Below are 22,157 nucleotides of genomic sequence, written 5' to 3'. Positions count from 1 at the left end.
GCATATTAAAGTACTTTATATAAATAAAAATAAAACACTTATTATGAAAACACAATATTTTAAAGTATTAGACTTTATTGGGGTCAACCAAAACGTTGGTGGTGCTTCAAATGAGTTTAACACCGTTTCTTCAAGATTCCATCTAAGATATATGAGCTATCAGCACCAGGCGGCATGGCGTGGAGCGTATCGCTGTAGGTGGAACGCATCGAGACCCAACATTAAAGCACAAGCTTCATTCGGTAAGCCGTGATCGTCTTTCTTGCTGAGTTCAGCCTCCAGGCAGCTTGCGGGAGGCACTCGGAGATTGATGGCATTCCAAAAGGAGGCACTCAACTGATCTTGTCTGGGGACTTTCCGCGGTTAAAACATGGGGGGGGGGGTTATAAAATAACTAACTGTAGCCGAATACTCCTTGTTCATGCGCTCCAGCCAAAAAGATGATTGAGTCGTTATGGTAGGAAAAGTCGTTAATTTAGAAATCAAAGGGATCGTTGGGTGCGCCTTTTGTACGCCTTACATCGTCTTTATTAAAGAGGCGCTCAAGCCGTCATTATGCACTTTAATCCATATGATAGCGTAAGTAAGCGGGCCCTTTAAATTAACCCTTCCCTCCTTCAAATGCATGGAGGGGATCATTAGATCATCACCCCTCTTATGTATTTCCCCACCCCAGCAAATTGCCCCGACACATCTCTCGCTTTCTTACACGCACACGCGCTATACTCACCGCCATCCTGGGATCACACAGGGGCCACACAACCTTCTGTGCACTTTTACACGCCAAGCATACATTGATGAGATCCAATAACACACTGTTCACGGTCCATGCACAATTTATTGTCTGCGGTACGCACCAGGGAGCCCTGCTACAAGCTTATTATAAAATCTCATTTTATCTTTTATATATATATATATATATATATAATTAGCGGGGGGAAATATTGTAATGTGATTCCTAGATATGTCTTGCGCGAATCAGTAGTGTTTTGTGTGAAACAGCGAGTGAATGAAGTAAACAGCACCGTGACGGATATTTTTAGAACGGCAACTGAGAAACCATACTCTCTGTTTAACCACAAACCGCGATAGAGTTTGCAGCATTCTCCTCCTGATCTCCGGCGGCCAGAAGATCAGAAATAAAAATGCAAAAGCGGGGAAAGAGGAAGAGATCATTTCTTTAATTAAAACCAAAAATTAGTAAACTTTTTTTTTTTTTATTTAATCAACTAGATCAGAAAAAAAGGAAATCCGGATTCCCTGTAACTTCATTCTGTGCCTAAATTTATAAAATTAGCCAGGTGCCTTCTTTCTTCAGAGATATAATGCTGTTCCTTAGGGTGTCTTAATCAACAGCGGGTTTGCGCATGTTTGGGAACGCTCAGGGGTTGACCCGGTATCTCCAGGTGAAGTGCTGCTTAGCGAGGTCTCAGGGCCAGTTTCCTCTCTCTAAACAGGGTCTGGGGCAAGCCCTGTCCCATTGCAAGGCCATTCCTCTATATTGTAAGCTCACCTGTTGTCTCTGTAAGTCATATTGTTATGTTACATACTACTTGTTATGTCCTGTCTACCCATTGTACAGCGCTACGGAATTTGATGGCGCTATATAAAACAATTAATAATTTCTCCAGAAACGGTCCTGCCTGTCCCAGGTATCCACAGTTTTTTATGTAAATACAATAAGTAGTTTTTTTTATGTTTTTTCTCAAAAACTACACTAAAGGCCAAAATGAATGCGACTTCATGCTAAGATCGAGTATCAAGATAACGGACAGATAGCAAGTGTTTAAAGGTTGTGTGGCCCGTATATTTATGTGATTGACCAATCTCTTACATGGAACGTCGCTGGTAAAGAGGATTTACTCCTGATTACTCTATTAAGTGTAACAGATACTTCGGAAGGACTTCAAGGCTCTAAATTTGTCTCCATTCTGTTATAATCTGCTTTGGTCAATTTACGCGTGTAGAGTTAACTACCAATTACCCAGATCAATAAAGAATTCAGTCTACAAACTAAAGCCCAGAGAGACGGCAGAAGGTCACAAATCCCAATCCGCCCTGTGGCAATTAGGGTATTAAAAAAATAATAATAAAAACATAAATAAAAGGCATCCTACCCATTCCCAAGGGTCAGAACCCACTCCGTGACCGCAGTCAACACCAACAACCATCACAAGGGCATACTTTGGGCAAGAGAAACTCACGGGTACATACGGCCTGCCAATCACTCATTACAGCATTACTTACCCAAAATCACGTCTATTCTCGGGTCTCGATTGTCCTTCCGGGCTAATTATTAATTGTAACAACAACCCTGACCAAACAATGTTTTCCATCAATATTATTCGAGGCGCGTGCTTTGGCATAATAATGCAAGTATATCCCATTAACGGACAGAAACTACAACTGACACAAACAATGGGAGGAGATCTTTTTTTCTCTCTCTAAACTGGTTAATATGGAAAGGGATTGCTAAAAAAAAAAAAAAAAAAAAAAACAACAAAAAAAACCGCACAAAACTGGACAGCAATTCATCTATTCTGGTAATTAAAAGGTTAATGGCAAATAGGAATGCGTTACGATTTATGTATGAAATGTTTGTGCTCGCGGCTGGCCCTGCTTGTATAAAGCTAATCAGTGTTTTCTTACGGGTCGGGCGTCACGCCACTTACCCGCTACTCCCCGGCGTGATCTTGTTTGCACAGACTTGGTTCAGCCGGTAACACGCTGTACAGCCAAATGTAAAAGCCAGCGTAGGGTTCCAAGAAAGCTATTTGGACTCACAAAGACCCGATTGATTTTGTCGCGCCGCGAATTACAGGCTGGAAAGCCACGTGATCCAGAAAACATTATAGTAATTGTGAACTTAATGGGTAAAAGTTGAAGGGGCCAAGTATTTTCCACAACTGGGACGCACAATGCTCCAGCTGACGTGACGAAAAAATATACAGATTTCGTATAAAAGCTTGAATACCCGTATTTTCCCCTTTTTTAAGATACTTAGATAGGGGGTCAGTAATATAAAGAAGTACAAAATGATATGAACCTTACGTAAAAGTGAATAAAAGGGACGCTCTAACGGAAATGGCAGCTGAGTGGTCCCTTTAAGTTATAATTTCTCACCCCTTGCAAATGCATGGAGGATGTTGCTCAGCGAGAGTTATTGGTATCTAATGAGACCCCCATGCCCATGCGCAGAGAGCAATCTCACTGATCTTAATGAGAACACTGATTGGATGCTTCGAGCAGCGAATTAGTAACATGAAAACAGGGCAATGAGGGGGCGTTGTACTTCAGCTCTGGAGCTGCAGCTTATCCTAAAGGCGTTATTTAATTTATTTTAATTTTTTTTTTTTTTTTTTTTCTTTTTTAGAGGTTGAAGGGTTGGGGTTAGCACTTTAATATGTTTGTCGGTTAAGCATGCACAGTATACATAAGTGTATATTATTCTAAGAACCCCCACATACCAATAGTGGAATGGGATTATAAACAGATAGTTCTGTTTTGACTGTCACCTACACCAAGCTTTGGGAAAACATGACCGAGGTTTACAAGCCAGCAAAAGAAAACATAAAAAAAAGAGGGATAGTTACTTCCCACTTGAACTTGTAGCCATCTGAAAGGCTTTATTTCTCTGTCTCATACAAAAATAGATAAGGGTTCCTAACAAGAAACAAAAACAAAGTTACTCGTTTATTGTGTCATTAGCAAGTAGCTACTCATGGTGTGAAGTAAGCTGCAGGATTAGAGCTGATAAAGATAAGTGATGGCCTGTGAGGGACCGTGTGTTATGATAATGCAGACTTATCAGTAGTTTCAGACGTTCCGGGGGTAAAGCCTTAGTGTTTTCGCCAGAGCAGCGGTTGTGTACAGGGAAGTAAACATGGAAAGAAAGTCAAGAGAGTGAGCAAGCGAAAGTAAAAAAAAAAAAGTGATCAATGGGGAGCTGTAGCCGACCAAGAACGTTAAGGATTCTATATGGTCCTATTTAGGAGTAAATTTGTGTTCCATACGTTACATCCACACCACCACTCATGTTTTGCCGCCAGCCGTTCTCATTGAGGTTAGATGTACTACTGCTTGTGTAGGCATCCGCTTACTTATCTCCTTAGATGTTGCAGGCAGTGGGCAAGCAGCACCCGGGGCTTTATGTTGCGCCAATATAGAAGGCGCATGGATGTTGCTCGCCATCGTTGTGACTCTCTAACGTAGGGGAGAACCTGCGGTGGTGCCTCCTAGCAGCTATAGGGAGCTTCCTTACCCCACAATTTTTATTAATATTTATTTTGTGGGGTGAGGAATGCTCCAAGCTAGTGGTTTTAAACCCCACGTTTTCTCTCTATACTTCGATCGGAAATATGAATAAATCGATGTAATACCAGTTTCTGAAGGGGTAAGTAGAACCACACATAATCCTGAGACGCTCAGCATTTGCACATTAACGTCTGAAAGCTATCAATCAAACAACTTATTTAGATCGCTGTAGACAAGGGATTTATCCGAGACGCGCCTGTGGGGTTCTTCTCCAAGGAGCCACTCCTTAATAAGCGTTCCTTTAATGTATCGGTGCTGAAAGGCTGTTCCTTTGCACGGGTTGATAACCCTGGTTTAATTGAAGCGCCTCTCAACACTCAAAGCTGCGTTAATTAAGAGTCCTTTGACTTCGACAATGTATACTTAACTATTTATGGACCAGCGATGGGCCGTGACTTTTAAAAGCTCTGAACAATAAGTCTGACCAGAAATAGATAATATTTAATTATTCTTTTACTATTTTGAGCTCCTCTTTGGGGAACCTCGGCCCTCCCTGAGCACTGGGAACTATGATGGTATAGCAGGCCGGCACGCTTAACGTTCGTTGGGTTCGTTGATGAATTAGCCAGAGCCACCAGAAATGGTAACTGCTCATATGGTCCGTTATATATCGAGATCTGGTTTAATGTGTGTATAGAATTCTAAAGTGTGCCAGCCTGCCGCAGACGTCGCCGGGCTCTGGAAGGAAGTCAATCTCAATTTATGGAGACAAATTGCTAGCAAATGATTCATTCTTCTCAGGACAAGTGGGCTTCATGCGCCCCAACACACAGAGATGTACCCTGGTTGGCCTAGGGTGGCAGGTCCAGGCGGGTGGCCTTTCCGCTGCTACAAAAGGGTGTGATCAGGGAACAGGCTGCTGGGGGCAATTGGGTAAATCCACCACTGCAAACATCGCCTAGAAACAGTTGGGGCTTTATATATATATATAATAAATAATAATCACAAAACCCATTTACTGGCCAATACATTTAAACAGAGACTTCCGAACAGAGCAGAGCTAGCACAATGTATAGATGGAATCTAAGTTTATCTAACTCAATACCTGACAAAATCTCGCTCTCAGTTTAATGAGCACAATGTATGGATGAAACGGCTCTTTCAATTATAATAATGAACTTATAATTCCCCTACACACCCCAAGCTTTTATGAGACTGCTCCACGTTCTAGAAGCGAAGGCGTAGGAGGGTGGAAAAAGAGATGATCGCCATTTAAAGCTTGTGATCTGGACAGTGTGCTCTAAACCATTATTATCCTTTGTGAATCGTTACTATACATAGTGATTTACGGCGTAGCGACCCAAAGCAAACTAACACACCACCTCAAACAATAACCGGTTTCCTACGACCTCGCTTATTATTTTCTGTAATAGAACACTACATGCAAAGTAACCTAGAGAGGTGACTGGTGTCCTCCAAACCACGTGAGGTCATCGCGTAGAAAGTGTCACCTGCTTCGGGCTACAGAGCTAAACGGGAGCCTGAAACAAAAATAACATCAAACAAACAAAGCAAAAAAAAGCCCAACAAATCTTCGTCTAACCGGAAAGAGATCAGGTTGTGCTGCCGGACACGTGATGGAGTTATGTGGAATACAGACTCACTGAATGAAGGTGGTGCGGACGAGGACAGGCCCTGGAGCATGGAGGCAGAACACGTAATACTAGGGCCACCCGCAAGCTTTGCCTCCCTCCACGTGTCCCGTGGCTGCATCTCCAAAAATGTCAAAACGTGCCAATTCCACCCAAAGTAAGCCAGTTCTATGAGAACACCTAGTGTGCCAATTTAAAATAAGCCCATCGTGCCACAGGAAGCCGCTGGGGACACCATACATTGCAGGGACCTATGGTATATGCCCCTGCCTGGGGTGCATCACCCTATTAACCATTCAACGTCATATCACAAAGATCCTTCTCCTACAGAGTATCAAGAAAACCCCAAATTACCTGTAACCTGTATCAACGCAGGCCAATCACCCGGATTTTTCTAAACCAAAAATGAATAACAGCTGGGACTAAAATAAGCACAATGTAAAGCAACTGGTCCAACCCTAAAAATCAGTCCATTCACCGAAACTGGGAGAAACACTAAAGCAGGCGTTTGAAGGAGTTATTGTTTCAGCTCACTGACTTCAATATGCATCATGCAGGGCCATGCCTGGCAACTTTATCCTGCAAGAAGGGCTAAGCTAGCCTAGAATAATGCATAGATTAATCATTGAGAGGACGTTCAAGAACTCTCACTGATTTAACTGTCCGTTGTCCAGACCCAAACAACATCTTCATGCAGGACAAGCTTACTGGGATTGGCGAATCAATGCCCTGTGAATTTAGGGAAGTGAAACCTCAACTCTCCTGCTTTAGTGAATAAACCCCTTCAATAGTGCCAGTCATGGAACTGCAGGGCAAGGGCTCCATGGGCTTGTCTCCTAGGCTGAAGAACTTGGGTCAGTTTGGCCTACAGTTCAAGATGTGAAGATATAACTGGAGAGGCAGCTACGTCTCAGGGCGGTAGTGAGGATCTGGCTGGTTGCCTTTTGTTTTTATGACCCATAAATAAAGCCCCATATACTAAGTTACAGAACAGACACCATGTAATGAGAGATGTCTCAGGCTACGACTAAGTCCTGCATGCCTCCACACAGCGACCAGTGCGATAACCCAACACCAGAAGAATGGTTTAGTTGCTCTGTTGGCGGCGTTGAAAGGATAAGCCTTTTCCTCTTACCGTGCTGGATTACGGCGTGTTCCAACAGCCGCCGGCACAGCTGCTCGGCTTCACTCCTGGACTTGGCCTCTTGTTCTTGAATCAACCAGTCGACAAACTGGGAAGCCACAAACGTACGCTCGTACTTCGCGCCGTCCTCTTCTCTTGCAAGCAGCAGCGTGTTATCAGAATTCATTATCCTAACAAAGAAGAGACGACACGGCTTATATATCACGGCTTCTGATCCTGGAAAGAAATCCAGAGACCATCAGTGGAGGTTAATGGCACGTGAGACCCATTGGGTACATCCAGTCTGTCATGTCTCTACCTGCTGTGAGACCTCAAAACCTTACCTGATCCTGGGCCTTGGGTTGTGCCATTCTTGCTTAAATTTCCTTAAATCTGTAAATTAGTCTTGTTAAAATTTCTGTTTTGCTACAATTTTACAGTTTATACGCTTCCAGCGAGGCCGGATCCAACCAAGAGGCTACCTCCGCCTTTCTCATAGAAACGCTGTTTTATTAAAGAAAATAATAAGTCATCGATACGCTAAAGCAGAAGCTTATCGATTGTCCAGACTCTCTGTCTCTTACTCTCCGCTGGTAACATTCATGGAATGTTCTGGAAATGTCTTAAACACGCTGTATCAGAAGGTATTCTCTAGTTCAGGTTTATTACATTTTTTTTTAGTATTTAATACTATTATAATTCAACATCATGTGAAGATCCATCTGCCTCGTCCCACTTCTATCTGGCTTTTTCTATGACTTCATAAAATCTGCCTTTTTCCTGTTTTCTACCCAAAGCGGCTGAAAAATGAGTAAAAAAATGGAGTTTGACATTTTTCACACATAAAGAAGATCTAATTATAGAATGCTTCTTTCTGCTTAACAATTTGCACGCAAATGCCACAAAAAAAAAAAAAAAAACATAGAATGCGTCACCTGTAGCATGGCAGTCAACCACAACGCCCATGATGCAGAACCATTACGGTGTGTGCCTATAGGTGCCATTATTGGTACCAAGCCCGGACTGGCCATCTGGCAAACCAGGCAAATGCCTGGAGGGCTGACGGCCGACAGAGCTGCATACTCTACCCGATCTGTAGCTCCAGAGGCAGATGGGGTGCTGCAGTGTGATTTTGTGAGTGTAAAAACATAACATGTGGCCCGGCATACGCAGCTGGCGACCACTTAAGTTGGTGGTCTGCAGCCTAGAAGTGCCAGGGCTCAGTGACGGGGACAGCAAGCTGAAGCTCTGAAGTTGCAGCATTTTCAGATAAAGAATGCATGTAGTGCCTTACTGTGTATTATTTTTCTGGTGTATTGGCTGTATGGACATTGGACGATCCCTTTAACAAAGTCGTCAGAGTAAAAGATGTGTAGCCGCGTGCCTATGATATACTTTTTTCAGTAACAGCTGTAATAGATGTCTGTTTCTCTCCTCGTTGGCGACCCGTTAACGCTGTCAGCCAAGAGGATTTGCACATGGCTTGTGGGAATCTCAGCAGGCTTATCGTTGCTTTATGTGCATCAGATGTGCTTGGCGGGCTATAAAATAGCCAATAAAATATAAAGCAAGTAAGTCGAGGGATCCTACCTAAAAGAAGCCAACTGTATACAACATTAATATGACTGAAGAAGAGTCCTAGAGTCTCAAAAGCTTGCAATCAATTACATGTTAGTTAGCCAATAAAGGTACCTTCTCTGTATATATTAATAATAATATTAATGTTTAATGATCCTTACTGGCAGATAGTTTACTAAATCTACATTCTTTATATAAAACAGTATGTACACCATGCCATTATTTCATTATGATAGATACCCATCTACAACTACTACGTGGACAACCGCAGCTATTGTGAATCCTTTATTTTGTTTCTATGGTGGCGTTGGTTCCATTTTTGAGATGCTGATGGTGGCTCGGCTATAAGCCAGTAGAAATAGTTTCAAATATTAAAGATAAACACAGGAGTAACGTTTTATGGTTCATAAAACCATATGGGTCATAGGACCTTCGGAGGTCCTCTAAGCAGAACATATTACCACCCGGTTCGATTAGGGTTATATTATACACACTACAGAAACGCTCCGCTTAAAGGTTCCGTCGCTGAGCATAACAGAGAATCGGATAAATGGGGCGATCGGCATGGAAATCCTGGATAAGGTGATCCACGCACAGCCTTAAAAGTTAAAGGGGCATCGCTGGCAAAAGAAGCCGCGGACACTTCTGAATCACGCGTGTCCTACGCCTTTGGAAGAGATCATGAAAATACGGTCTGCTGGGGAACGCAACACCGACGTGACGAAACCGTGTCTATATAAAAACATGTCAAATCACGTGTACACAGAAATAGTTTACAAAAGAACAAATCACAACACGGATCAGAAAGTCAGCCCTCCATAAACAAGGACAGATAAGAGAAGGGCTCCTATTTCAAGGTTACTGCGTTCAAAAACCTATGAGGAAGCGTCATACTAAATAAGCTGGATGCTTCGACATTCTGAACACGTAGACCAGTGCAGGTTTGAGGGGTTTTTCCCCCCATGTGGCTTCGTTACATACATTTTAGCCTCGTCAGTAAATAAAGTAGTGTTCTCTCTGGCGGGGTGTATGTACTGGGTATTGTGTGCCGGGGTGGACTATGCTATAGGAAACATTACATCTGGAGGTCAGAAAACACAAGAATGGAATTTTCTCAGACAAAGGGGAGGAAATGATGTTTCCTATATACATTCACAACTTTAACCCATGGCATGCTGAGAACACACACAAATCTCAATCTATGCATTCGTTAACAGCAAGAGCGACCGAAAGCTTATAGGGGACTCCAGCCATCATATACACGTTACTGCATATTATAGCTGTGTAATAACTTTTACCCCATCCAATATAAACAAGGCGCAAATGCATGGAAGGATTTTTTGCAGAACCCTCCCCGTGCATTTGCCTCTTTCCTCAACCCGTAATGTGTTCAGCCAATCACATCTCCCCAAATGTGCCATGATTACCTCCAGTCATATCCAGCAAACCCCCGTTCAGATCCCTATGAGCATGCACAGAAAGCGCTCCCATTAATCTCAATGGGAACACTTTCCTGTCAAATCTTGTCTAATCTTAAAGAAGCAGGGCAGCTTTTACCTTAAGTTAGTGGTTTATCTTTTCTTCTGTTTTGTAAGAATGCATACTCTCTATTTTGGACTTTTTACTTTACCCAGAATGCACGGTGCTTATAAGTGTTCTTATGTTTATATTGGATGGGGTACAGATCTTATAAGGAGTGTCCTCCGTGTTTCCTGGAAAAGGGAAAGTGATCCCATGAACAGATTGCACGTCTACTGGATGCCTTTTTTTTTGGATGTAGTTTACTTTCTATCAAAATGGGAAATACTTTTTTTTATTATTATTATTTATTGTTATATATAGTGCTGTCACATTCCGCAGCGCTGTACAATGGGTAAAAATGACATAAGCAGAGATGTCACCTTATTTGAGGGTGTTTTATAATAAAAAAATATTATATATTATATATTTTATGTATTTCCCAGGTTTTAACATCTTCAATTATTTTTAGTTTATCAGGCATAATCACATACAGAAAAAAGTTAATGACATACGGGGCTCAGATAATCCTGTAACTGCTCAGTCCCTGGTTATATCCATAAAGCAGACTGGGAGGCAACCAAACGTCTGTTTCCCAAAGACATCTGGATTTTACCCCTGTGCCTTTTGACATGGATTTCCATGAACTTCCAGAATGTCATCCTGGCTTTTTTTATCCTTTTAAAGCGAGCCTATCATTATATAATGTCACTTTATAGATTTTTTTTTTTTACCTATACATGACATAGGCAAATGCGCTAGCAAGATGTATAGGTCAAAAGTTATTCTAATTTAAATTAACAAGTATCTCTATAGAATAGCCCCTGGCAGAGTTGAAAGATGTCTGCACGCGCACAGCATTTGGTGATAGATCAGTGGAGATTATGGGTTTGCCCACCCCATCTGACACACCGGCCAGCCATTATTATACTATATACATTTCCTTTACAATGTACGTAAAACCCGTCATACTTGCCTGGACCTGATCTAGCAATTTCCATAACTGTAGACCGATCCACAATAATGTAACAGAGTGGACTGTATCCGTTTATCGCACTTGCTGATGGCCATACTTAGAGCCACGTTTGCATAAGATGTGACTTGGGATTCCATTGAATGCCGTATTTAGTGTTGGGGTTCCATTGCCATCGAATGCAGTCCCCGGTGTGTTGCTTGGGTGACTCTGCTTAAAGGGGCTTAAAGTTTCATTGGTCATTAACTCTCCTAATTTAGAGCGTGAAGGTGAATGGTTGGCAGTGAGTGGCTCTAACAGGTGCCTCATAGGTAGTTATGTGAGAGTTTGACATTGATCCATGGAGAGCCGACTGGACGCTCAATGACAAATCAATGGCATGATGACATATAAACAGAATTTGCCGAGAGGATAGAGTCATGTGGTCGGTCCGACCTCTTTTCTACCCATGTGTAAGACCTTAAAACTGTACTTGGTGTCTTACATTGCGTACTGCCTACTGAATTAACCTCTGTTATGTCTTCTTGAAGGCTGTTCCATGTATCTACCACACTCTTGATGAAGAAACCCTTGCTTGCATAACCTAAACTTCTGCCAATCTAGTTTTAGACTAAGGCACTTTGATATATTCCTTTAAATTACGCTTCCCTCTTGTTTAACCCCCTTTGTATGTTGAAATGTTTTTTTATCATTTATCAGCCAATTCACAATTTCACAAAAGCCCGAGTGTAACGTTTTCTAGGTCATAGCTGAACAAATAAATCAAATGGTTCGGACTGCGGCCTTGTCGGCACAAAACATATCAGGAAAACAGATCTTGACGCACAAACACAACAGGTTTTTTTTAAAATTATCCATCGCTCGTGGCTCAGTGACGCACAATGACGGATTAAAATAGAAACATGGTGGAACGTGCTTGGACTCCCCAATCCAATCATTTCACTTTACATTCTTTTTACTATCTTACAGAATCTTAAGAATATTAGAAAGTAACACATTTATACAAAAATTCCTCCATCTCTGTACAGTCTTAACGTGTCGTTACTACATACGTTTAGTATAAAACCTACTTCTCATACAGCCGCTGCCCGCGCATGAAAACCTTCACCTCTTGATCCAGAGGAAACGTCCCATCGTCCTTTCTGAAGCGGTAAAAACTTTTTCCGTCTTTGAAGTCCTTGGTCTCGTCGCACACTACGACAGAAAGAATCTTAATGGGTCCAACGCGTTTCCGATAAATACACATGGAAGCAAAGAATCGGCAACAAGAGAACACGGACCAGTTCTATCCGGTGATCTTAAGGAACCAAGACTAAGAACAGTCCTAACAGTAGGACTTGTAACCCAACTGGTTGTCCCAATCAATGCCCTGAAATGCCTGCGAAATAAACTACTGCAAAAGGTGCGTTGAACAGGAAGACCATGGGCCAGCATTATTTGGGGTCAAATCCTCCAAGGAAGCCTAATCACTTTGGACATCGGTTAATCTGGAGGACCTGAGAAGACTCTGCAGCTCGTTTTAAGACCCAAATATCATTCAACAGAGCTACGTTCTAGCAAACAATTTATAATCAGTGTTCTAGTCCAGAAGAAAATATGAAACATAGAATTTGACGGCAGATAAGAACCATTCGGCCGAATGAGACCTTAATCAGTCTTCTATTCAGGATAGCTTTATGTCTGTCCCATGTGTTTAAATTCCCTCACTGGGATTAGCCTCTACCACTTCTACTGGAGCTGAGCCATGTATAGACTTACTTGTGCCAGCTGTAGCCGCTAGAGTTTATCCTCTGGCAATCGCAGATATATGTCAAAAACCCCAAAGTTGGACAAACGCAAGACAGTTTTTGTAGTCATGGGATTTATCCCGCATGACGGTCTGGCAACGCGTTGGAGGTTCACTCACCGTGACGGAGGTTCACTCACCGTGACGGAGGTTCACTCACCGTGACGGAGGTTCACTCACCGTGACGGAGGTTCACTCACCGTGACGGAGGTTCACTCACCGTGACGGAGGGTCACTCACCGTGATGGATAATGCTGCTATCCGTCAGCTTCTGCATGAGTTTTATTGCTATCTCTCTGTCCGAGGCTTCTTTTCTCTCGATAAGCCAGTCGACCACCTCTCTAGCCACAAAGCAGTTTGGGTAAGTCTTCAGATGGTGTCTCCTGTCCTTAATGATTTTCTCCTCATGCAGCCTAAATCTGGAAATAAAAGGAGTTTATTATAATTCGGGGGAAAAGTAACTTAACGTCAAGCTCTATGAGGCGGGGAACGCATTGCCTAATATAATATAACCTGTCGTACCCCATCCATTTATTATATGACTGCACTTAATGCACCTCTTCTTATACTGTAATCTGTAAAGATTTACGTACATAAAAATATACATACAAAAGATTCAGAAGTTTAAAAACCTGAATAATCCATACCGAGCTGTGCCCAGAGACGGCTTTAAATTGCTTGAGAGTCTCTTTTTTGGGTTAAAATGCGGTGCGGTCCCACTGATTCCGCTCCTTGGCAAGCAACATAGCCATAAAAATCCTATAGGACTCACCAAACTTGGGGTAATTTGGCTTAGAGGCGGTTAAGCAATATATCCCCATATAGTGTGACGGAATCCCCAATATTTATGCCTTAGATGTTTTTTGAATGGTAATCCCTGGATATGCGCGGAATTCTGGGTTTGTTTTGTGCCTTTATTGGTCATTATTATTCTTGCAGCAGCCCCGGAATCTGAATGTTTATGCCTAGTATGCTTTTTAGGTTATGTGCTCCCCTTTCTGTATATTTTTTTTTTAAATGTCCCAATTTGTCTATATTAAACAAGAGAAATAATGGAGACTTTTTGGGGGGGCTCAGAATAACTATGTAAGTATCTGACGTCCTCAAAACTTGCATTACTTAAAGAAATAGAAATCTTAGAAAGGATTGTCGGTACAAGCGGAACAGAGTAACAGAGAACACACAGATAATAACAGTTTATTATTTAAAGCTGTTGGTTCAGATTACTTCTGCGTACATTAAACACGCTGCCGTTTCCTACTGGTAACCGAGACAGGCGGCCCGGATAATGCATGTATTAACGGGAAAAAGCGCGTTTGTTATGTTATGAGCGAACGTACGTGTCAGCAACATGCCTGCCTCTCGGTCCTAAACAAACACACGGTCAAAGGGTAATAGCGACCATTTTTTACTATGACAGACTGAAAATTATTTTTCATAAAAGTTCTATTTTAAGGGATTTAGGGGTCAGGGTGGGATGCATCAAAATATCATCAATATATAGGAGCCAGCAATAACATTTGGAAGCCATGGCTCTTCCACAACGTAACGCTACACGCTTATCTCTCCTGTTCGTTGAGTATAATACAAGCTGTAATGGGAAAACCTTAAAATTAGGTTCTAAATTCTCTCTGGGAGATCAGAAAATACATTTTATTAATTTACGATGTTTTTTACACACCCAGAACGAACTGGATATGCAGGTTTTTGGATTAACTGAAGCTATCCTTAATCCTAAAACATTAGTGATTGTTTCAAAGCCTGCACGCCTATATCTCCACATGTTAGGATCATGAATAGACGGAGCATTTTCACTGCTTCTTGTATACTGTATGTATGTATCCCATGGCCCCTCACTTAGCGTTTGCATTTATATATATATATATATATAGCATTCCTCTCCTTCCTTCCTTTCTGTCACCATAAAGACTTAACGCCATTCAGGAGACACGGAACCTCTCAAAATGATCATCATTCATTCACTGAAGGGTTACTTTGCAGCCTCTTATTGTAAAGGTCTCAGCCTGATAGAAAAACATATTTTAGATATATATGACTTTTTAAGATGTTTGGATTAAATCCTCTCGCCCCATTAGTCTATGTTTGTGAAAATCATCTAAAAAAAATAAATAAATACACTATTTTCCATAGTAGACAAATAACACAGACGAGAAATGATTAGCATATTATGAACTATTCAGATGATTCCAGGAACACAGATTACGGAGAAAGCCTCCCGTTAAGTCAAGCAGTTGTTTTTTCTGTAATTACTGTGTTCCGGGTATTTCCACGAATAATAACATCGCCAAGGCCGGCTCCACCACTGGCCAAAAGTCTCTTGGGGGCTTATTGACTAAAGCGGGAGTCGGCTGCAGAGCTTGCAGTTGTGGTTTTAACTCTCATTTCACTTTGCATTATAGAGAGCCACCCCTGGCATATCTAACTCCTAAACGGGCTGAGCTAGCCCTGTATAATGCATAGGTCAATCAGAGAGGTGACTTTCAGGAAATCTCATTCATTTCATGAAACCTAATCAGATTTTGATTTCCAGTCTATACGCTACTTGTAGACGTAAGGCAAATATCAGAAAAGTGCAAATATTTCCTAACACACATAAAAGCATTACTTTTTTTTGGTGTGTTTGCTAAGCATTGGGTAAAAGTACACTTCGGGAAACCAGGCGGCTTCTGTGACGGAGCATCGGCACTTAGCAACCGCAAGCCAAACGAGAACTCTAAGATAAAATCAGTGTGCGGATAGAAGCGAGCGAACACCTGGCTGGAGCCGGCAAACACATTATAAATCACAATCTTTTGTGTGTTTGTTCAGCGTTCCAGAGTTTAGATAACTCCTTAATGTATAATAATTAATCCGGGCCCAGCCGCTGTGTACTACGCCTCTGCTCTTTACTCCAGCCAGCCATCGAAATCTAACAGCATATTCTTAATTTTTAAAATAACATATTATTATTAATATTATAATAATATTGTTTTATTAAACTTTGTGATCATTACTATTATTATTTATTGTTTTTATATAGCGCCCTCATATTCCGTAGCGCTGTACAAGGGGTAAAGGGTGGAGCTAGCCCCAGATAGCACTGAGTGGGTGGAGAGACGACGCGAGGAAGCAGTGGCCGGGTGTGAGGCTGTTACGGTCGCATTGGCGTAGTTGTTCGTCGTGCGATCTGGAATTGTAACTTTTTACAGTGGATCTTTTTGACCGGTTTGTCCCTTAATGGAGTGTTTATAAGGAATAAAACCTCCTCTGATATTAACCCCTTAATGACAAAGCCCGTACATGTACGGGCTCAAAATGCATTGTTTTCAATGGGTTTAGGGACGGCCCATTGTCCTTAAGGGGTTAATTATATTGGCATGGGGAGGCAATTACCCCCAAAGCTAGTCCAAAATTGGTCAAAGGAGGGGAGCAAAGTGTCATGTCACCCAGCCACCCGCATAGTGTGAGTAGATGGAAAAAAGGTCCTGGGCAAGTTAAGACTAATGGTTTGAGTGAGGATGTGTTAGTGTGCGTTAGAGCGAGGATGTAAAGGGGCCGTGGGGGCCACTCAGCTGAATCTGCCTACATGCCAAAAGGTGCTAGCTCTCCACTAGATATAGAACGCGTGAAGTTATGTGCGGCGTGTTGGCACTCTTAGTCTTGACAAAAACCGGTATTTTAATTGACCTATTTCCTCGTTATATTGTTTTATGCCCCTGTTCCATTGCATGCGATTACTTGCGATTCTGAGACTGCAGCATACTGCATTGGGGTATTAAATTTTAAAAAAAAATCTGACTTTAGCTGTAATATTTTTAAATTATTCAAATGTATTTCTTTTCTGGGTATGGTTCTATATGTAGAAAAAGCTGTGTGCTAAAATATGAAGCAATATGAATGATTAATGTGTATTTCATTAATATTTTAGAAAGAAAGATACTCTTGGGTTTCTCAAAGCATTCTTGCTGTATATTTCAGCGGCTGCTCCAGGTGCCATAAGCCATACTTATAGAAATTGAAATGTACGCGGAAACAGGATTCATCGCCAACCTGTTCTCCTCCCAAACACGTGGCATCGTACAAATCATAGTTATCCTATATAATATTCTCATACGTAGAGCTTTAGATATGCCAAGTTGCTCCTATAGACATGGGACAACCAAAGTACAACTGGGGGGTACATGGCTGGAAATAGCTTGTCAAAATATATTGATAATGTTGACCCAGGAGCTTTTTTTCATGAAGGAATTCATTCCGGGTTCTTCTGTCTGCATTATGAAAAGAAGACAAAGCTAAAATACCCGACTGCAACATGCATGATTCCACAAGGTTAGCTCATTGCACTTGCAGTGTTACTTTTATACCTTCGTGAGGGGCAGAATGTGTGTTGGAATTAAGGAAAAGTGGGCGGGGACTGGGTGTGGCTACCCACTGCTGCCCCGACCGGACAAAGAAGAACCTGACTCAGAGACCCATGGAAGCAGGGCTTCAGTCAGAGACTCCGGGTCAAACCAACAGAATTCCCATGCATGGTTATCAAGCAGTGATAAACCCTGGTGAACGGGGCAGATAATTCCAAGCGCCTTATACAAGAGCCCAAGGTGAAATGACTGCCATGATCTACATACCGTACAAGTATCTTGGTTAATCTCACAAACTTTTTTTTTTTTTTAAAGAGGAATATACTTTCTTATTAAATTTGAGACCAGCAAAAACTCCAGTACACACAACGTAGCCTAAATGTAGCTCTGATGGCTCCAACCAACATTTGGTTGGCAACGTCTAGAACAGCTTGTGCAATAATGGTGCACAATAATAATAATTGTGCTGGGTTATAGCATCAGAACAAACATCAAGGACAGGAGCTGCATTAGTGCTTTAAGTAATACATAATACAGCGGCTAATGTACTCAACACAGCGTTTCCCCAGGCATTAGGGAAACAGCAACACGGTCATCTTCAGCTCCTGAAAGCTTGTTTACAGCACATTATCGGTACTTAGATAATCAATTTAAAGCAGTTAGTGGAGCCAAAGTGAATAAGAAAACCACACATGCGTTTCAGCGTGACAGATGATGTATGTATGTATGTATGTATATAAGCACATTCAGTGGCCATTTCATTAGGTATTGCAATCTAGTACGGTGGTTTGATATATATGCTTCCAGATGCCCTTCTGTGATCCGCTTCCATCTTAGAATGTTTGTGCACATCCATAAAGACACGAGTGTGCCTTCTGTCCATGTGTGCGATACACACCAACATTTCAATAAAAAAACAACTCATAGGCTAGATGGGCCACATGGTCCTCATCTGTTGCCAAATCCTATGTTTTCATTGAATTCATTGAATTCTCTCTCTAGTGGACTTTAAGCCCCACCGCTGGATTCTGTTGGGCTGTCGTACGAACACTCTATATAAACAGGACATCATTAGTAGTTTCCGGTTTGCCAAAGAAAGGAGCCATGTAAACAACCTTAATCATCGGGGACAGGAAATGCGATTTATGGCAATGGCAAAGGAAAGAACAAAATCTGATCATGTTTCCTTTTCTAACACCTTCATAAAACCCAAATGTTGTTAACAGGTTGTTTTTTCTCTTCTAAATCCAGTTTTGTTATTCAAAAATACGGTAACTAATTTAAAGTTGCCATTTAGGTGGAATTGTATGGGACCCCCACCCTGAATGGGAGGAATAACCATGTGAATCTTGAGACCAGGAAGTTAAGGGTATGCATTCTATGTTTTTGATACAAAGTTATATATTCATCCTTTAACACCTTTATATACATTTACACCTGACTACAAAAGGTGGGATTTGGAAAATATAACCGCTCGAGGAGAAGCCGAGACTAAACCTAGGCAGGTGTTTTGGACCCAAATCGCTCTTTTCTAGGAGCTCGGAATATATGCCGGGTATGAGGGTATCGCAGCGTTCTACGGCCATAAAAGCCACAGTAATGTGAAAAGAAACAGAAGAAAATCTGTTATTTTTCTTCTGAACACCCCAAATCATAAGGAGCTATGACATATAAATACTTGGTGAAGCTTCTCATGGAAATTCGTGGCAATGCAGGTACCTGTCCAAGGCTCCAAACCGGTGGGCAGCATTGAGCGTGACCGTGCCAGATCTGACCTTGGCTCTCGGGGTCTTAGGGTGCATGGGCAGATTTAAGGATATCTGAGCTTATGTTTTTTTCACACCAGTACGAATACCCTGCTTGGATACAGGTGACTTGACTTGAATATCTTTCACTCCAAAAAAATATTGATTCTTTTAAGTAGCACCATTATAACCCTTAAGGGTGACACTATTAGCAAATCAATGCAATTGGATTAATGACTTCCCGTGTATTTGCATAACAAATTACTTTTCTTCCATTAGCTTATCTTCCTTCTTCTAGGTTGCCAAAACAAATCAGCTTCCATCAAAAGGGCAGAAGTAACTCAATGGGGAGGAATAACCATGCAGATCCTGACAATCAGAATTTAGGGTAGTGACTTCCATGGGATTTTCACAAAGTGGATTTCTTATACCTATACATTGCTTACGGCCACTGTATACATTGTTTTTGAGAAAGAATAAGACGACAGGTCTGCTAAGGTTTATTGGATTAACACAGTGCCAACAACGCCTTGTCTAAGTGGAACAGCACCTTTAAAGTCAATGTGTTGTAATACAAATGCCCTTTAACCCTAAAATCATAAATGCTTCCCGCGTACAGTGTGTGAAATGTAGCTAAACATACGTGCGCGGTTCATTCTTACACCGTAATAACACAAGTGACAAGCCATACACCTTGTTGGTTAATGAATAACAAGTCGGCGAATTATTTCAGGGAATGGGAGAACCATTAACTAGCACAGTGGGTATGGTCGTCACTCACCATTTATTCTAAATAGTGCAAAAAAAAGTATAAAAACACTTAACAATAAAGAAAATAAATCTAACCATTAAGCAAAAGATACTCCAGAAACTCTGTGCTGAAATTCCAACAACGTGTAAAGTGTCAGAGGGACCAAACGAGTAAAAGTGATTCGGCGCAAAGTTTTATCACCATAACAAACAAAGTAATGGTCCAATCAGCATGAAGATTGCACCGGCCCAAGTTTTATCACCATAACAAACAAAGTAATAGCCCAATCAGCATGAAGATTGCACTGGCCGTTCTTTTACAGCTTTCTCCATTGCTTTCTTGACAACGGCCAGCATTCATAGTCTCCCCATTTTCCCTGCTGTAAAAACGTCAGACCATAATCAGGCCTCAGTCTCGGCTTAGATTCAGGATAGCTTTATGCCTATCCCATCCATTAGGTCCTACCACGTCTGCTGGAAGGCTGTTCCAATTAGCTACCCCCTGCGGTAAAGGAGAGTAGGTATAAAAGCAGTGGAGGAACATTATGAATAAGTCAAGCTGCTCCTTAGCCCCACCCCCTAACCACGCCCACTAACACAAAAGTGTCCCTCGGGAATATTCTGTGTTAAACGGTTCCACAGGAGGATCTTAACAGGGGCTGTTTATTAATAAATCGAGATTTATGCAGTTGCATTTTGTGCTCTATTTGTATTCTAGCTCTCTTATCTTTACCAGACAAACATTTCGACCCCTTTTCATACGGTCTGTGGCTGACCACCCAGCAGGACACTCCGACTAATGAAAGTCTATGGAGGAACGGACTTCATTAGCACTGCCGTAAAGCATCAGCTCAGTGTGGTGTTTAAGCGGGGAAAGTCACCGTCTGACAATGTTAACCTACGTTATTGTATACAGCGCTGGATTTTATGCTCAAGGAGAATGTTTTTTTTTCAGTGGGACTACCCCTTTAACATACCCACTGACTGTGTTTGCTAACCAAACACGATGACTAAACTAACCGGTTTACGGGGAAAAAAAGTTCAACAAAATAATGACCCTAAATGCAAGAACAAACATAAGCCAAATTCAGAAACAATGTACTTCAGGTATGTATTTACAGCACCCAGTGTATCCATACCTGAGAACTTTCTGGCTCCGGAGACCCCCTTGCGGGTAGGAGGTCCCGCTGGCGAGGGGATTTTTTTATTACTAATATTATTACTACAGATAATGTGATCACGATTTCATTCTCAGATGTCTGGGACACCACAGAATGCATACCGCGCATGCACAATAACGCTGCCAGTTTCAGTGACACTCTACTTCCCAAGCGCCGCCCCCGAATCCCGATTCACTCTTGTGTATATAACCTCATCATCAGCTTTTTTATCACTTCTTTATTAATGTTTAACTCAAATCAGTGACTAATTACCATAATATTTTGAAATGTTTTTTTTTTTGTTTTTAATGCTCATGTAACTACCGTGATTACAACTTCACAGCGAACATACTGGTATATCTTGATATTTTACTCAATTGCAGTGTAATCATTACGGTATTCTGTTCATTAAACACCTCTCAAAACACATTAATCTGATTTTTTTGTGACCTTTCAAGCTAAAAAAGAAAAACAATAATAAAAAAGATGAAATTAAGAAAAAAAACTTACAAAATGCAGGCGCTGTGGGAGATAAAATAGCAAACCTCGTCTCTGTTACATTGAAACAGAATCTTGGTACAGAAACTACATTCAGAATCACATTTTTCTGAAACATATTAAACTTAGAGAGAATGGGAGATTGGAACGAGCGCAGAATAGGATTTCTCAACTTCGCACGACCAATGATAGATTTAAAAAGGTGTGAAATATTTTTTAATGATCTAGATCGCAGAACATATTTGCCGAGTACCTGCGCCAGTTTGAAGAGGATCTCAGCCTTTAATCCCTTTGCGCTCACTTGGGGTTTATTCACTGTAGCGGTGAGTTTGTAGATAAGTGGCTTTTACATTTTAACCCACTCGTTTCAAAGTCAATAATTGTTATAATAATAAAAATAATAATAATAGTTATTATTATTGCCATCTTACTGATGCATCCAACAGGTCCATCTCAGATCTTCTCACAGGAGGACCTTAAGGATGGTGAAATATTCCAATTCACCAAAACTCACGAGGGGTGGACTGGCGATGGTCACTTAATGCGCAGCCGACGTATATCGATGCAGTAAGTATCCAATTGGGAATATTTATATAGATTTTGTTCTGTGCAAAATTAAGAACTTACACTTAATACGCTGCATCAAGACGCACAGCACTGACGGGTATTTCCCTTTAAATGGTTAATCCTTAGCAGGCAACCTGCCTGATGCCATAAACTAGTTTGTACTTTGTTGTTCATATCTAAACCACTTTCTAC

General features: G+C 41.4%; 1 protein-coding gene across 1 annotated transcript in view; it reads right to left on the bottom strand.

Annotated features, from left to right (window-relative positions):
* DEPTOR (DEP domain containing MTOR interacting protein) overlaps positions 1 to 22,157 on the bottom strand; it is a 31,527-nt gene that overhangs the window by 5,357 nt on the left and 4,013 nt on the right. Inside the window, exons 3-5 of the mRNA XM_053466951.1 lie at positions 13,125 to 13,303; positions 12,169 to 12,292; positions 7,042 to 7,220 (exon numbers count right to left, since the gene is read on the bottom strand). Of these exons, the coding sequence (XP_053322926.1) occupies positions 7,042 to 7,220; positions 12,169 to 12,292; positions 13,125 to 13,303 (482 nt within the window). The remainder of the gene's footprint in view (positions 1 to 7,041; positions 7,221 to 12,168; positions 12,293 to 13,124; positions 13,304 to 22,157) is intronic.

The sequence above is a fragment of the Spea bombifrons genome, chromosome 5 (genome assembly GCF_027358695.1).
Source record: "Spea bombifrons isolate aSpeBom1 chromosome 5, aSpeBom1.2.pri, whole genome shotgun sequence".
In the NCBI taxonomy this organism is placed as follows: Eukaryota; Metazoa; Chordata; class Amphibia; order Anura; family Pelobatidae; genus Spea; species Spea bombifrons.
The sequence above is the reverse complement of the archived record's forward strand: the minus strand, read 5'-3'. Positions and strand labels throughout refer to the sequence as shown.